At 43.4% G+C, this 17,347-nt stretch overlaps 1 protein-coding gene across 1 annotated transcript in view; it reads left to right on the top strand.

Annotated features, from left to right (window-relative positions):
* Window positions 1-15,000, top strand: part of Fstl1 (follistatin like 1) — a 52,543-nt gene extending 37,543 nt beyond the window's left edge. Inside the window, exons 6-11 of the mRNA XM_026394606.2 lie at window positions 1,499-1,629; window positions 5,710-5,828; window positions 7,113-7,225; window positions 7,513-7,623; window positions 10,204-10,280; window positions 14,115-15,000. Of these exons, the coding sequence (XP_026250391.2) occupies window positions 1,499-1,629; window positions 5,710-5,828; window positions 7,113-7,225; window positions 7,513-7,623; window positions 10,204-10,280; window positions 14,115-14,159 (596 nt within the window). The 3' untranslated portion in view covers window positions 14,160-15,000. The remainder of the gene's footprint in view (window positions 1-1,498; window positions 1,630-5,709; window positions 5,829-7,112; window positions 7,226-7,512; window positions 7,624-10,203; window positions 10,281-14,114) is intronic.
* Window positions 15,001-17,347: the final 2,347 nt, after the last annotated feature.

Raw genomic sequence — 17,347 nt, 5'->3', positions numbered from 1 at the left:
TGTTGCCTGATCCTGCTGAGCACACAAGCTCTTCTGTTTTTCAGAACCTGTGACCCAGAACACAGCTCACAAAAGCTGCAAAACACTGCATTTTTAGGGGGTGCGTGCCGATTAAAGCAGCTGTTGGAGGTGGGGGGTGTTAGCTGTTTTCTATTTTCACTGCATAGTGACACTGCGTGGACAGGAAGGCCACTAAGTCCTTTTCCAACACTCTGTAAGCATGCTCATGTCACAGGCCTTTTGAGGGACAACCCCTTCGAAAGTTGATAACTGAAAATGCCAGTAAGACTTCTGTGGTTTTTTTCTGTCTATACAGATTAAAATCTTATCTTGAATTGTAGTTCCAGACCGATTTAGCCCATGCTTTATCCAGGTCCTCATAATGTCCTTGAGAGGTAGATCTTACTGTAATGACCTCACAAAAGAAGAAATTGAGTTTCTGCATATCACACAGAATATGAAGGGCATAGGAAGGGCAGGGTGAAGAAGAATGCCCACTTGTTCACATCCTTGGCTCAGTGCCCCCTTCACATCCCAACATATGTTGTCTTCCAGGAATTTCCTTCTGCCAAGGCTTTCTCTACTTTGTTTCCTCATCCACCCAACTCTGGATCCCACCTGTTGCTCCCACATGGCTTACAACAGCTGTCCAGAGCAGAGCTTTGACATGGCCCTTCCTTGGCCCTAGTTTTCTGTTGTTCATAAAAGAGGATGATACAGATGGTGTGGTGTGTGCCTGTGTGTGTGCCTGTGTGTGTGCCTGTGTGTGTGTGTGTGTGTGTGTGTGTAAGTGTGTATGTGTGTGTTACTGGGAATTGAACCCAGGACCTAGAGCTTGGCACATGCTTGCCACATGCTAGGCAAGCACTCTACCTCTGAGCTAATCCCCTGCCCTTTTTATTTTGAGATAAGGTTAGCTCAGGCTAACCTTGAATTTACGATCCTCCTGACTCAGCTTCCTAAGTCACTGGGATTACAGGTATGTACCACTGCACTCAGCAAGGTGGTGTAAAATTTTAAATGGGAGAAAGTTTTGATAGACCTGGTTGATAAAAACAGAGAAAAATCAGAAAAAAAAGGAAAAGAAAATCAGAAAACTTGTAGCATAACAAATGATAATGCTTTCATGTGTTCATGTGTTACTTTAGCTTATCTTGAGCCAAAAGAGCTGCTCTGCTCATTGATTTTTTTCCCCCTTTTTCTTCCTAAAGTTAATTAAAATGTTCTATATTTTTCTGCTCTATTTTTCCTCACTTAAGCAGCTCTGTTTCAGCATTTTCAATCTCAATCTTAATAAATGCTTTTAGTGAGATTAGCTTGACTCCTGGTTAGACACTTTCTGGTTGTGAACCCTTGTGTGATAATCCTGTCCCACCAGGTGCTGTGGGGATTGGATGGGATGACTCAGCCTGGGCATTGTGCTCCCCAGGGAGCGGGTGCCAGATGACCCTGGGGTCCTCCCTCACCACCTGGCTTATCTCTCTCCTCTTTCCTGCAGTCGTTTGCTATCAGGCCAATCGAGATGAGCTTCGGCGTCGCATTATCCAGTGGCTGGAAGCTGAGATCATTCCAGACGGCTGGTTCTCTAAAGGCAGCAACTACAGTGAAATCCTAGACAAGTACTTTAAGGTAATCAGTGTTGTAGTCAAGACTGTTCAGGCCCAGAGAAGGGGAAGCTTCCTTCTCCCATTGCCTGCCCAGGAGGAAATATGCAGCTGCTTAGAGTTCCTGGGTGTTTTCATGTTATTGACCATCCCACAAAGCCGTGGAGTTGCCCTGTGACCCCCTGGATAAATGGGAGTCCAGCAGTCAACCTTCAGGGTCAAGCACTCACATGCCGCCCTCTTGGGCAGTTAAACCAAAGTTCTTAGAGAGGCTGTCAATGAGAAATATGCCCAAGCTCTGTCCCCTACCCTGTAAGACACCCACAGAGCTAGCTGCTGATACATGATACCTTCTGATCTCGCCCAGACCTGACCCACTTCAACCTTTTACCTGCCCAAATTAACATTTCTCTGTCACTGACTTCATCATCCATAGTCCTGAGTTTCCTCATCTAAGAAGAGTTAATGGACTGGCATCGCCTGGGTCAGAGATTCCTCATGAACCTCAGAAGTAACATCGCCCATCAGATTTACCTGAAGCAACTGAATTCTAATGAGGGTTGGGAAAGATGCTGGTTTCAAAGGGGAAAATGAAGGAGGAAATAGTATTTGGCAACATGTTGGACGACCTGAGCCCTCTCAGAGAGCCTGAAGGTGTATAGAAAGCAGTAAAGGGCACTCTTCCAGGTGATTGACAGGAACACAGACACACATAAGAGCATCACACTTAGAAGCACAGACACATACACACATGTGCAACAATAGGCCAGATACACATACCACCCACAGAAATGCACACATCACAGTGACAGGTACACACAGACACACACATTCCAGTACCCACATTCTCACAGAAGCACCAAAGCCCCCTTCACTTTATGACACAGATCTCTAGGTGGGTGCTTCACTTGCTTCCCAAGCCTGCTGTTCCTGGAGCTAATAAGCCATGACTTGGGAGAAGATTCAGATGCTCTAGGGACTACATGACAGCTCTGAGGGCACCCAGCACGCTCAACACCAGTCTAGTCTATGGATTCTTATTTTTTAACTATTATTTTGGAGCCTATAGATGGAGAAATTTTGAGTTGAGTTAAAAGAGGTGTTTGATCATTTAAGACTTCTCTTGTGTTACTGTTTTTAGATAGAAGCTTCTCTATGGCAGAGATTAAATCTCTCTGGATTCCAGGTTTTGGAGATCTCACCAAGATGAAAAAGCTTAGCTCTTCTCACTTTGTCCTCTCTCTCAGCTACTCCCACAGGACAGAACCCTTGGCAGGCGTGTTTCCCCTCCCATAGACAAACATGTTACATTGCTGAGCAGGAGAGTTGGACAGGAGCAAAAAGTAACTAAAAGAAAATGCTTTTTCCAAAGCCGAGGGAGTGGTTCCTGCAGGGCCTGTTGTGTATAGTGTCTTTGCCCTGTGATTGCAGCTGGAGCTGTGGGGCCCAGCAAGCTCCTTCCGGGGGGGCTCCAGGGACCTTGTAACTGTTTGTAGTTGCCCTTTTGTGGCACCCTGCCTCAGGCATCTCTGACATCTGCTATTTGATTTGATTCCCAAGAATCCAGGCCACACTGCCCCTTGACACATCTCCGCCTCCTCCCATCCCCAGCAGTAATGCTCTTGCAGGCTCCCAGCTGAAAACCGCAGGGCCCCTTGAGAAAGCAGCTTTTCTCTAGGGTGTTCTGCCAACTGAGTTTGACTGCTGCTGCCAAACACAACTTTCCTCTTCCCAGACACACTGGCAGTGTTGGGTTGTTGTTGTTTTTTAATGATTATCAGAGGCCTATGTGGTCTCTTCTCAGGGAGACTCCCTCCTTTACTAGGTCAACAGCTGCTTGCTGGGACAGATCTGACACCTCCCAGAGACTGAATTGCTCTCCAGTCTCACTGGTATCCCTTACATCAGAATAGTGGAAGAGCAAATATAATCAGAACTTGAATAAGGCTAAAATCTGCCTTTCACCTCAACCAGTGGTTCACTCATTGTTTCTTTGGTGAAAGAATTACAGAATGGAGAAGGGAAGACCAGCGGGAAGTGTCTTTCTTGCCCATGTCACCCATACCCTGTGACTCCAGATTGACTCCTGGAGGCCAGGCTTCTTGTCTCCCTTACCCTGGGGTCATGTACCCCATCGCCCCAGCTGCTGTGAGTGAGTCAACATCTGCCTCAACCCATCTGCTCTGAATAGTCTTCAAACTTAAAACCATGAGCCCCAATCATAAGTCTCCAAACATTCATCTTCCTGCCTTTCTACAATCCAGCAGTCCCACAGAGGGAAAGTGTTGTTGTCTCGAATATAGAGCCATGAAGTACAGGCATACAGAGGGTCTGTGTCTTTGTAACTGGTTGACTGAACAGAGGCCAAGTGAATTGTGTTGGATTACGGTTCCAGATCAAGACCCCACAGGCCTTTCATGCTATTTCTGGGGCAGATACCAGACCTGTGTTCCTATGGACTCCACATACTGAACTGGCCTGTGGAGGCCCGTCAGGGCCCTTATTAAGACTACAGACAGAATGGAATGTCCTCTCAGCCTCAAGCCTGCCTCCTGATCCCAGTGATACTGAAATGTGTGTATATAGCACTGCCTTTTGAGAGCCTCTGGCCTACAGTTGCCAGGTTCAAGGTGTCCACTGGGTCCCTCTGATAGTGAGTGTGCAGCCAGTGTGGGATTCTTCCCCTCCTACACATATTCTCTGACTACCCAGCACATGCAACATTCGGACTCCAGAAAGTCCTTTGCTCTTAAGAATATTCCTGGCCAAGCTTATTTAATTATGTTCCCTTAGTTAATCAAGACCTCACAGGTGAACTGCAGGGAAATTTCCTCAGGGAAACCATATAGTGAATAAGAGTATCTGAGATCTGTTCCTGGAAATCAGGACAAGAGTGATAACGAGGTCTAAGCAAGGTCCTCATAGTTGTTTTATATCCACCTGTCATCGCACATGCCATGGATAGATTTATAACTTTAGAGTGGTGCACATGTGGCACATGGCATTCATGCAGACAGTCAGTAGCTACATTTGTCCCTTCTGCCTGGAAACCTGGACAAACTTTCCTTCCAGAATTCCTTGCACCATCTGAGGAGCCACCTTGAAAGTAACATGGGATGCTGATTATTTCCCAGGGTAGCAGTATGAGGCAGCCCAGGGAAAGAATTTGAGAGTTAGGAAGGGAATGACATTGGAACTAGTTAGAAGAGCAGCAGCATCCATCGTGGAATTTGATCAGAACCTTGAAATAGACTCCTTCATGCAGCTATGGCCTGGGCCTCTTGAATGGTCCCAGATGTCTGAGGTCCCAGTTTAGCATTTTAACATGAAGGGACAATGCCTGAGCTCACTACACCCTCCTCTTGCACTCATGGGATGTCATCTGGGTGGTCTGGACAGCCTGCGTAGAGTAGTCTCTGGACCTGTGCACACATCTGCAATGGGCCCTCAGGGATTGGGGTCTTTGCACCACCCCTGCCTGCAGCTTACTGATTTGCCTTGACTTATCACTGCTGTGGTCAGTTATAGGTATGAATGTGAAAGTTAGACCCTGAGATCATGGCAGGGAGGCTAGAATCATACAGCAAGACAGAGTTGTGTGATTCCCAAGGGAACTTGGAGGGTTACTTGCATTGCTGCTCCAGAGCAGTGAGTTAAAAGCACTGAGGTTTCACAGCTGCTGATTCATCACATGCGACTTCACACCCTGCTGTTGTGTGTGCATCCAGGTTTGAGAATGTGGTGTGGTGGCTGGTCTGTCCCCAAGCTGAGAATGTCTGCAGGGTAGGTAGTGTTAGGGCTGGCACAGAGCACACTCAGGCACCCCAGGCTTTGGGGGCAGCCCAGGACTTCTGTCCTGTCTGCCTTCCTGAGGAGGGTCTGGAGTGAAAGGCCTCCTGGTAGCTTTTATCCAGGTCTGTCACTTGCTTCCTTCTCTGGGTATACAGTGATCCAGCCTTTATTGCCATAGCTCTTCGGGACCAGGCCAGGACAGGACTGAAAGATGTCAAGAATGACATGAACCTGAGATGGGTCAGTCCTGGAGAGGCAACGATGGGATTGGGGCTCTACAATCCTTCCTGAAAATCTCTTCATACCCTTCTAGAATTTTGATAATGGTGACTCTCGCCTGGACTCCAGTGAGTTCCTGAAATTTGTGGAGCAGAATGAAACTGCCATTAACATCACCACCTATGCAGACCAGGAGAACAACAAGCTGCTCAGGTGAGATGAAGCAACGCTGCCTACAAGAGGGGACTCGAGCCCCTTCCTACCTGGAAAGAGCCACCCAGGCCAACATGAAGAAAAAATAGGAACTCTCTCCTGTTCTACTCTGTGAACTTTATGAACTAATATATTAAGAACTAATATACTGATCAGATATGTTGATATTTGATCAAATAGTTTTAGGCCAGAACTTACAAGGAAAAAAGACTGGAATTTTAAATTATCAAGGTCTCATCAGAGCACAATTGTTTCTGAATGATTTAGGTGATACTATATTGGTTAATTTTCTGAAGGAATTACATTGATTCAGTCTAAAATAGCTTCACTGCTGATTAGACAGTCAGTGCTGTTTCACGTGATCGCTCTAATTGTTATAAATGTATATCCCTCTCATTTTCTGGTATTATCCTAAAATAAATATTAAGAAAAATCAACCTCCACAAAACTTCTAATGTGGTTCCAGTACATCAGTAAGAATTAAAAATAGTAAAAGCTCCTCTCTTGTGTTCAAAAGAAGTGCAAAGCCCATCTTCTAAAAGGATTCTTCCTAAAAGTAGTCTATGACCTTAAGGTATAGAATCTGCAAATCCTTCATATTTTGGTAACCTGAAGTCAGATAAGGTTTTACAGTTTCAATGTCTGAAACTTAAAACATCCCAGCAAGAGAGTTGTCTTTCCTTTTTAGGTGAGAAACCAGGTTCAGAAACGTTGAATAACTAGCTCAAGACCATTTGGGTAGTAAATTAAGTCAGTGCTTAAATCCAAGCCAGGGGTGGTGTGAATGAACTGCAGTTCTATAAAACTCTTCTGAAAGATCTATTTCTAGAATGGTGGTAGTGTGATTCTTGCTTGTATGCCATATTCTTTCAAATCCCATATTCTTCTCATGTCATCTGTCATCTCTTCTGTTTTTGATTTTTTTGGTCTGATTGACTTGACAGTCACACCAGTGGGAAGGCAGTTGCTGGTGGAGGGTGTGCAGGTAGGGAAAACATCAATCAAAGTGGACAAACCCATTCACAAAACTTGAGTCATCTTGGGAGAACATTAGAACAAGTTTGAGTGATCCAGCATCCAGTTTAATAAACTGAAGGTTAGGTGCTTATAGGAGTCAGGGTCTGGGTGGTGCTTGAGACAGGTCAGTGTAGAAAGAAAACTGGTCAATGAACACTCCTCTCCCTGGCCTCCTGGAGGCCCCAGTTGTATGTGAGCCTGGTTCTTCGCTGTCTTGGGTGCGAGGCTGGAGCCTTGCTGATGTGTTTCTCCTGTGTTTTGTTGCAGAGGACTCTGTGTCGATGCGCTCATTGAACTGTCTGATGAAAATGCCGACTGGAAACTCAGCTTCCAAGAGTTCCTCAAATGCCTCAACCCGTCTTTCAACCCTCCTGAGAAGAGTATGCCTAACATAGAAATTGAGAGCTATTAGGCATGGAGGCATTTGGTGGGAACCAAGATAGAGAGGGTCGGTGGAATTCTCTAGAGTTGGCTGAGAAAATCCCTTTCCACAGTTCTAGTCTGGGCCCCAGCCCATCATCTCCATGGTGCTGTAAAGGTCCAAAAGGGTCTCTGTTGAGTGAGACAGTGTTGAGGGACAGGCAGGCCTTGTCAGGGAAAAGGGCAAGGTGCAGACTACCGCAAGAACCTTCACAACCAAACTATTGTCTTATTTCTGGTCCAACAGAGTGCGCCCTGGAGGATGAAAGGTATGCAGATGGAGCCGAGACCGAGGTGGATTGTAACCGCTGTGTCTGTGCCTGTGGGAACTGGGTCTGCACAGCCATGACCTGTGATGGTGAGCTGTGCCCCTGGCAGAAATAAGGAGCAGCTGGGGGCATGGGAAAGAGGACAGTGACTGGGAACAAGGAGCCCAAGCAGCGAGTAACAGACCCAGACTTGTAATGTCGGGGCTCCCAGGGGCAGCACTATAGGTGAAGTACTTGGCCCAGATGCATTAAGTTTGAAAATCACAGCTGAGCCTTCAAACAAGTGATGACTGAGACCAAGGCCACATGTGAATGTTGATATGAGCTGGAATGATCATAATGAAAGCAAACGCCAATTTAGGACTATGTGCCAGGCATTCTTCTAAGCACTTAATCCTTGTGACACTTTAGGGAATACTATATATAAAAGACTGAGGTGATTGGAAGTTAAAATAACTCCTCATTTTAACTCTTAGAATTGCAAATACCTAGCAGGGGGGGAAAATGAAAATATCTGTAGACCCTCATTGAACTATAGAATTAGGTAATCTAGTAAAATTTTTTTGAAATAATGTTGAAGTAGTTGAGACATGGGCAGGGAGGGATGGGGAGATAAAGATGTCAGAAAAAATTAGGGGGACAGAGCAGAGAGTAAAGGATGTGTTAGAACCAATAGGGTCCCATCACAGTCCTGGGCTACAATGATGGCAGAAATCAAGCCCTAGCAAAGAACTGGGGACTATTTAGTTTGGAGGCAAGGCAGAGAAGGGTGTTGAAGCCAGGTCTGGAATGGAATTGAATCACCTTAAGTTTGAGTAGAAAGGTCAAACCAGACCCAAAAGTTACACCGGAGGGCGTGAACCTAAAATTATATTTTAAAAAGTTAGCTGAGGCAAGAAGAAGTGGACTGGTACCTAAAATTGTATCAGGAAGATTAGGTAAAATGGGGACCGGGAGGAGGAGCTCAAGGAGCTAGGAAGAGCTTCTCCTGGACGAGGAGCTGAGGAGCACCAACAGTATAATAAACAGAGGCTCATGCTGTCCATAGAATCACTAGCCTACCACTGTCCAGGACCAAGTCCATTTTCACTGTGGACAGGAGACCAGCCTAATTCTAGGTAGGATCAGAGAGCAGGGAGAATATAGATATTAGCAATTTCTAGAAGTTGCTGGAAGTCAAGACCAAGCTGCAATAGCCAGAATACACACACAGTAGCTACTAAAGCCAGCAGAGAACATCTTAAAACAGCAGCTGGGCCTGCCTCAACCAGGAAGCACCCTTTGCTTGTCTTCCCCCCAACACCTTCAGTACATAACTGCTTTCATTCTGGATTTTGAAAGTTAGTCTTCCATTTCTAAGATGCAGGAGTCAGCATGCAGCTGGTTTGTAGAACCCTAAGCATCATTGTCTGGATAAGCCCCATCACGTGTATCAGATAAAATTCAAATCATCCCCTCCATCATTTGTTTATTTCCATAGGCACACAGCTCTAGACTGCTTGTTCTCCCTCCCAGGAAGGCCCAATTCAGATCTGTGTTTGGGTATAAAAATACAATTCAGGGATTGGGAGTATAATTCCGTGGTAGGGCTTTTGCCTAGCGTGTTTGAGGCCCAGCACATGTTCACTCCCCAGCACCACAAAAACTAAAGAGCAATCCCAATGGTGGTACCCCAAGGATCTTAGCATATCTTGATATGGAGGCCCTGGATCTAAGAGGAAATTATAGAGGCAGTATTCAGAGGCATTTCTGGGGTAGTGCCTGAAAGTTAGCAAACCGGTCTTAGGTCACAAATCCCAAAGGGAAAGCAAGCAGGGACATCAAGATGTTGTAGACCCGTGAAGCTAGGGCCAAGTGAAACTGCTGGGAGGGGCAGGTCAATGCCACTGCCTGGTGTTTCCTGATGGTAAACATTGTGATTGATACCCAGAGATTCCTGAGTCCCATCCTAAATGTACTGAATTAGAATCTGTAAAAAGAAGAGCTTGGGAACCTGTGTAGTTTTTTTGTTTGTTTTGTTTTGTTTTGTTTGTTCCCACACAAAATTGGGAAACATTACTAAATGTAGTGTTTATAACCCTGTCTGCACACCACAAGAGCCTCTTTAAAAAAATACTGATGCAAAGGCCCAACCTTACATAAATTAAATTTGAATCTCTGAAGATGAAAGCTAGGCTTTTTTTTTTTTTTCCTTTTGTGGTGCTAGGGATCAAAAGCAAATGTGGGATCTTGCTCGTACTAGGTAAGTGCTCTACCAATGAGCTCTCCCTCATCCAGCAATGATATATGTAAGTGTTCATCAGGGCATTTTGAGGATATGTAAGTGATTAAGAATCACTGCCCCAGAGGAATTTCCTGAGTCAGGACCCAGGTTCTCAACATAGCTTTTCTGCTAGGCCAGCCCCTGGCATGATGTGCTGAGCAGTTGAAAGACGTTGGGAACAGAGGCCAGAGAATAGTTGGTAGATTTCTTGTTTATAGTGTGTTACCTTGGAGATGTCAGTTGTATGAGACCCTGCATGGCTTCATACTCAAGAGAAATGTGAGCAATCTACTCTCCCTCCATAGGTTAAATGGTCGATGAGTTGAGAACCCATAAGGTAGATCTTAGTGAATTCCTCACAGGCTTACCACAGCTGCCAATGTCTGAGCTTTGGTTCTTTTTGCAGGAAAGAATCAGAAGGGGACCCAGACCCAGACAGAGGAGGAGGTGACCAGATATGTCCAGGAGCTCCAAAAGCACCAGGTGAGTGGTGGCCACTGTGTTGGTTCAGGTATTGCTGCTGCCTCCAGGCCCTTCTCTCAGTCACTGCCCACTGCCCCAGGAGACCAAGGAGACACACTTTCTTCAATACAGTAGATCCTGCATGATATCATTTCACATGCATTATCAAACTGGGATACAGTTTTTGATGAAGTCCTCTAAGAGCCCAGCAAGACCCAACAGATGTAAGTTACAACTTGGTGAGTGACTATATAAGTAAGAATTGGCAAGGTGGCTATTAGCAAGTGAGCATGGTCTGAAGCAGTATTAGTGTTTCCTATCATGGCGTGCCCAGACCCAGTTTGAAAACTGCTCTTGGAGAGCAGGCTCTGTAACTTGCTCATCGTTGTGCCTTGCTCATCTGGCACTGGGTCTGGTATGAAGTAGACACTCAGTGAGAAATGAGTGGATTCATACCTCAATAGAAAGGATCTAAGTTCAATACCATATGGTCAGAGAAGAACCTGTGATTGACAAAAATTATCCTTCCTGGAGATTCAAAAGGAAGTAAATCAGAGTTCTGTTCAGAGTATATGTCAGTGTGTTGAAAGCCTCTTTAAGGAAAGCTCTCTTAGCAGAGTAGAGGTCCACTGAGGCACTGTGGCAATATTGGGTCCTGGGCCTGTCCTTCTACCACTGTGCTGTGTAGTCTTAACAGGATACTGCTCCTTGCATTATCTATCTGTTGACTAGATCTAATAATAGAAGCCTTCTCCCTGACGTTTGAGTTTTTAAGGAATATCACAGTCACAAAAGCTGCTAAACCACTGAGATGAAATGTTTAACATGAGTTAAAAAAAATTACTGTTGATAGTAATTGTTCATATTTATTGATCATTCTTTTTTAAATATTTTTTCAAATATACATGGACACAATATCTTTATTTTGTTTGTTTATTTTTATGTGGTGCTGAAGATCAAACCCAGGGTCTCTCACATTCGAGGCAAGCGCATCTAGTGTGGAGAAGTTACAGTGGAGTAACAGATGGTGGGGAGTGAATTACAGTAGCTAACATTTTTAATTTTCTCTGTCTTATGGGAATTTCTTCAGAAGCAGACACTGAGACAAGGACTCAAGTAGAGCATTTATGTGGGAGGCAATCCCATAAAACAGCAGAAGTGTAGGGAAATGCACTCAGGAAGGAAGCAATAAAGAGTGTATTCAGATTAGGCATGAAGACACTTACCTATAATCCCTGCTACTTGGCAGAAGGACTGCAAGTTTGAGGCCAGGCCAAACAACTTAGGGAGACCAAAATAATAATAATAAAAAGAAGAATATCCAGGCAAGGCACTACAGGGGCACTCGGAACTTAATCCTATTGGGGAACTCTGGGAACTGAGTTACTGTGCCTGAGATGGGAGGAACTGGAGTATTTCTACAAAAACTCACATCAGCCATTGGCTGAGGGCTACTTGGGTTCATTAATTCTCTGGCATTTCTGGCTACAGCACGTGCAGGCAGTGTAGACTTCCAAAGCTAGAGAAAGCCCTCAGGCAGAGGTGCTGGTGTGGCAGTAAGAAGCCATGCCAGTTTCCACCAAAACAGTTGAAGCAAGGGGCTGGGGATGGAAACTGACTGTGGCCAGTCACTGTGGCCAATGGTTTTTTTCTAATTATTTTTTTTAAATTGAGGTATAATTCAGTGCTAAAAAATATGCAATTTAGTGGGTTTTAGTCTATTCAGTTCTCACCACTAATTCTAGGAAGAATTCTCCCTCTGCCCTTGGCAACCACAAATCTACTTTCTAACTTGATTTGATTTGCCTATTCTAGATATTTCATAAAAATAAAATCATTCACTACATGGTCTTTTATTTATTTATCTTGTGGGGGGTCTAATTCTTTAACTTGGGATAGTGTTTTCAAAGTTCATCCTTACAGCATGAATCACTCCTTCATTCCTTTTTGTGGCTGAATACCATTGCACATATACCACATTTTGTATATCCATTCATCAATTGATGGATGTTTAAGTCATTTTAATTTTGAGCCCTGATGAATGATGCTGCTGTGAATATTAATTGTACAAACTTTTGTGTCGGTATATGTTTTCAAATTTTTTTATGAACATGTATTTTTTTTTAGTCCGTTTTTTCACTTCTATGATTAAAAGGATCTGATCAGAACAACTATAGAAGAGGAAAAGTTTATTTGAGGGCTCATAGTTTCAAAGGTCATACTCTCTAGAAGGCTGGCTCCATTTCTTGGGATGTGTGGCAGAGGGAAGCAGCTCACATCATGGTGATCAAGAAGCAGAGAGAGAGACTCCACTTTCCAGACACAAATATATACACCAAAGCCACGCCCTAATTTCCACTGCCTCCAGCCACACCCCACCACTCAGTGAATCCCTATCAGGGGATTAATTCACTGATTGGGTTAAGACTCTTACAACCCAGTCATCTTTCCTCTGAACTGTCTTGCATTGTCTCACATGTGAGGTTTTTTCCTTGGCTCCTGCTTTTGGAGACTTCCCCAATCAAATAAATGAAGGCATTTGCCATCATCAGGATACCCAACAACTCACATCCAAACCATAATGATATTTTTTTAATTCTCTTATATACCTGAAAGTGCAATTGTTGAGTGATATGGTAACTCCATATTCAGGACTATTTTCCAAAGTGGCCACACCTCTGTACATTCTCATCAAAAGTGTCCTAACTTCCTCCCACCCTTGTCAGTATTTTCTGTTTTTTTTTTTCTTGTTTGTTTAATTTGGTTGTTTTTTTGTTTGTTTGTTTTGTTTTATTGTTACTAGGGATCAAACTCAGGGCCTTGGACACACCAGACAAGTTCTCTACCACTAAGCTATATCCCCAGTCTTTTTCTTTTATTTTGAGACAGGGTCTTACTAAATTGCCCAGGCTGGTCTCACATTTGTACTCCTCCTGTCTCAGCCTCCTGAGCAGCTGTGGATAGAGATGTGCACCACCACACATAGCTGTTATTATTTTTATTTTAGCTTCGATAGTGGAAGTGAAGTGGTATCTCATTGTGATTCTGATTTGTATTTCCCTAATGACTAGTGATGTTGGACATCTTCTTAAGTCCTCATTAACTATGTGTATCTTCTTTGAGAAAAATGCCAGGCAGTGTTGTAAAAGCCAGTACTTTCTTATTCTCATTTTACTGTTGGAAGACATTGAGATACAGGTTTCACAGTATGCCCAAGGTCACCAAGAAAGTAGCACAGTTGAATTCAAGTTCAGACTGTCTACTTCCAGAAACTATTGTTGCTCTTAACACTTCTCTGGGACTTTTATTTATCCGTATCAGTATCCTTTTATTTATCCGTAAAATGGAAATAATAAGGTCTGATCTTGTTTCATAGGAGTGCAGATGGAGTCAGCTCTGAATTCAGTAAAGAACTCCTACTTACCAGAATTCAAATTCAGCATAAGAATGTATCTGTTGGGGGCTAAGGTTGTGGCTCAGTGGTAGCGCGCTTGCCTAGCCTGTGTGAGGCACTGGGTTCGATTCTCAGAACCACATATAAATAAATAAAGTAAAGGTCCACTGACAATTAAAAACATTAAAAAAAAAAAAGAATGTATCTGTTGGGCTGGGGTTGTGGCTCAGTGGTAGAGTGCTTGCCTCACATGCGTGGGGCACTGGGTTCAATCCTCAGGACTACATAAATAAATAAAATAAAGGTATTGTGTCCACCAACAATTAAAAATTTAGAAAAAAAATTTTTTTTAAAAAAAGAATGCATCTGTCAATGACAGCTATATAAAGTCTTGAGACCCAGATAAATGCCAGTGATTTTTTAATATTTCCCTGATGATTATTTTCTCTTACATCTCAAAGGAAACAGCTGAAAAGACCAAGAAGGTGAGCACTAAAGAGATCTAAGAAGAGGCACTTAGACACAGTGTCTGGAACCCAGCACCTTCTCTTCCACTCCAGCGCTGAGTCCAGTATACGCAAGTGTCTGCTACAATCGCCAAATCACCAGTATTTGCTTATATAGCAATGAATTTTATTTTGTTTATTTGTTTTGCAATAAAGGAAGTGGGGGTGGCTGGCTAGTAGGGGAAGGGCCATAGCCTTCATTTCTAGGAGTACTTCCAGAGAAACTGTGCTCTGGGGCTAGAGGCAAGTAAAGAAACTGCATCAGGGTGGGGAGGGAGCAGACCCAGATCTGAAGCCTTTCTGAGTCCACCACAGCTGTGTGCAGACTGCAGGGAGAGACACGCAGTGCCAGAGAAGACTGAGCAGGCCGTCCCTGCAGGAGGACAGTGGAGAGGAACTCATTCTGCTTTCATCCCATGCTGTTGCTACTGTCAGCATGACAGACCTCCAGCATCTCTGCTTCTCCACTGCCTTTAGATACACAACCACCCTGTTAGTTACCTGTGTCCTGCAGGCTTGGATGGAGTTTCTGGGAGGGTATGCCCAAATGATGCAGATACTTGCATACTTCAAGCCCCGTAGAGACTTAACCAAATTTTTTTAAATACTTTTTACCAAAGGTGCTATATCTCTGTCAAACACTTTTTTTTTTGGCAAGTTGACTTCATTCTTCAATTATTATCATTATATTATTGTTGTTGTTTTATAATATTTTATTTTCTTGACTAGATATTAAGCTTTTGTAATTATTTTCCAGTACTACCATTTCAGAGGTGGAAGGAGTTTGGGATTCTTCCTGGTACAGGAACTTCTATAACCCAGACCCCCCCACCCCACCACATACTAGAGTAGATATACCCTACAGTGTCAGCACCTCTGGCTTCTAGCAGATCAGCTATGTACCACAATGGGCAGAAGTTTCCTCAGACAGAAGCCTGGGGATGAAGCGTCTTCATATAAAGCTTTCAAGATCCAAAAAGTTAATTTGTTTTCATTTATTCTGAGAAGTTCAGGCAAATCACTATTTGAAAGGCTGGAGGCTTACAATGCCTCCAACATGCTCATTGATCTGCCATTAGCTAGCACAGTGATATGGCCCCTATCTCCTGTTACTGGGCCTCAGTTTCCTCAGTGAGCTGATAAGAATGCATTAACCTTTTGATCTGACAGATTTTGTGGTTCTGGTAATTAGTCCAGAGCCAGGTAGGTTCCTGTGATTTTCCTTCTTGTGATAAACCTTATCAACAAGAAGAGGCAGATAGCCAAAAATAAGATGTCCAAGTTTGACCTCAGCCTGAATGACCCTTGCCAGGCCTCCATGGGAAAGTGTGCCCAGGAGGAGAGTGCAAGAGAGAGAACCACCCCTCTGTCTTTGGCTGTGCATGGCACGGGCAATCTCTTGTTGGAGTCAGAAAGAGCTTTCCCTTTAGAGAAGAGAACAAAAGAAGGTTTGACATTTGAGGGGGTGAAAAACAGAGACGGAATTTTCAAACTGAACCTTGGGGAGAAGTCATTTGTTCACAGTCAGTCCTGTGTCTGTGGCCTTGGATTATTATACCCGCTCATTACCCTGTTTTAGATGTGTTTGTCATAACAAGGGTCAAACATTTGAAGAACTTATTTGCAAAAATTAAATTACATATTATGTAGTTTGTATGCACAGGCAATTGTGAGAAAGTCTACCAGAATTCCTTCTAAGTAGTTTTCCTTGTTCTATTTGAAAGGGGAAAATTCTACTTCACTTCTAATTCTACAAAAAAATTCTTTCATGTACCATCCCATTTAAAAAATACTTTGAACCTCCCCACCCCCTTGTGCAGTCTGAAATGCAGCTCCCTGTCCAAGTGCCTTGGAGAACTCACAGCAGCATGCCTTAATTAAAAGAAGTTTTGCCAGTTTTTGGACACAATGAGAGAGGGCAGGAGTCCTAGTTGGTTTAAAGCAAGAAGCCACAGTGTCTGTTCACTGGTCACATTTAGAACAATGATTACCATCCAAGACTCTACCCAACCCTGCAACATTGAATTCCCAAGAGCAAATCCACATTCCTCTTGAGTTCTGCTGCTTCTGTGTAAATAGGGCAGCTGTTGTCTGCATCATGAGATCACATGATCTGAGGACCATTCATGGAAAAGCTGCTAAATAGCCTAGTTTGGGGAGTCTCACATAGAGCTTTGCATGAAACGAACATGCAGGATCAAATCAGGTTCAGTTCTTTCAGCCCTCTGAAAGCATGTAAGGCATAGCTGCAAGCTTTTGGGGCTTTCTGTGTGCGTGTGGTTTTATAAGCAGTGTCTGCTAAGATCCAGTGTCCATGGAAACCTTCCCACATGCCGTGACTCTGGACTATCACTGTTTGGGGAAAGCAGGGCTCTTCCACCAGCTAATAAGCCCATGTGAACCAGTCTGAATGTCTTTCCTTTAGCCTATGATTTAAATAGTCAAACTTCAGGAAACAATTAACAGGTTTGTTGCCTGTGTGTTTGTGAAAATGTATTTGTATTTAGTATGCTTCCATATTGCATTTAACTTGTTTTTGTAACCCCTGATTTTTTTTTTGGTTACTATTGATAAATAAAAAAAATAAAATAATAGTTTTATTGTTTTCCTTCCCTTCAGTCAAGGCCAAATAAAATTGTGCAAACAAACAATAACCACTTTCCTCATAAAAGTAAACTTGAGTTTCAGGAACCTTTTTTTAAAAAGGTACTAAAGAGTCTGTCCTAAAGGCATCTTGGGTGTTTAGTGAAATAAGCCATACTCAAAAATCAAGGGTCAAATATTTTCTATTATTCAGAAGCTAGAGAGAAAAAAGGAATTAAAAGGGGGATCTCAGAAAAAGAGGGGGGAAATCAGTAGAATAGAAGCGTAGGTAAATAGGCCATGTGATTTTCTAAAACTACCAACAAAGTTTTCTGTTCCCCCCCCCCCAGTATTGGGGATTCAACCCAGTGCCTTGTTGATGCTAGGCCCATACTCTATCACTGAGCTACACCCCAAGATTTCACTTTCTGATTTTTTAGAAATATGTGGACATTTATAGGCAGTACATTTAGTTACCAATGGGAATCAAATCTAAAAACCATGCAAAATCAAATGGACCAGATTGTGAACCTGTGCTTCTTTCTTGTGTCTATTCCTATCTGTTGGATTAGAATTGTCAACAGTCCACAGTAATAAATTCATGG

The sequence above is a fragment of the Urocitellus parryii genome, chromosome 2, assembly GCF_045843805.1.
Source record: "Urocitellus parryii isolate mUroPar1 chromosome 2, mUroPar1.hap1, whole genome shotgun sequence".
Taxonomy (NCBI): Eukaryota; Metazoa; Chordata; class Mammalia; order Rodentia; family Sciuridae; genus Urocitellus; species Urocitellus parryii.
This window is presented reverse-complemented; position numbering and strand designations above follow the sequence as displayed.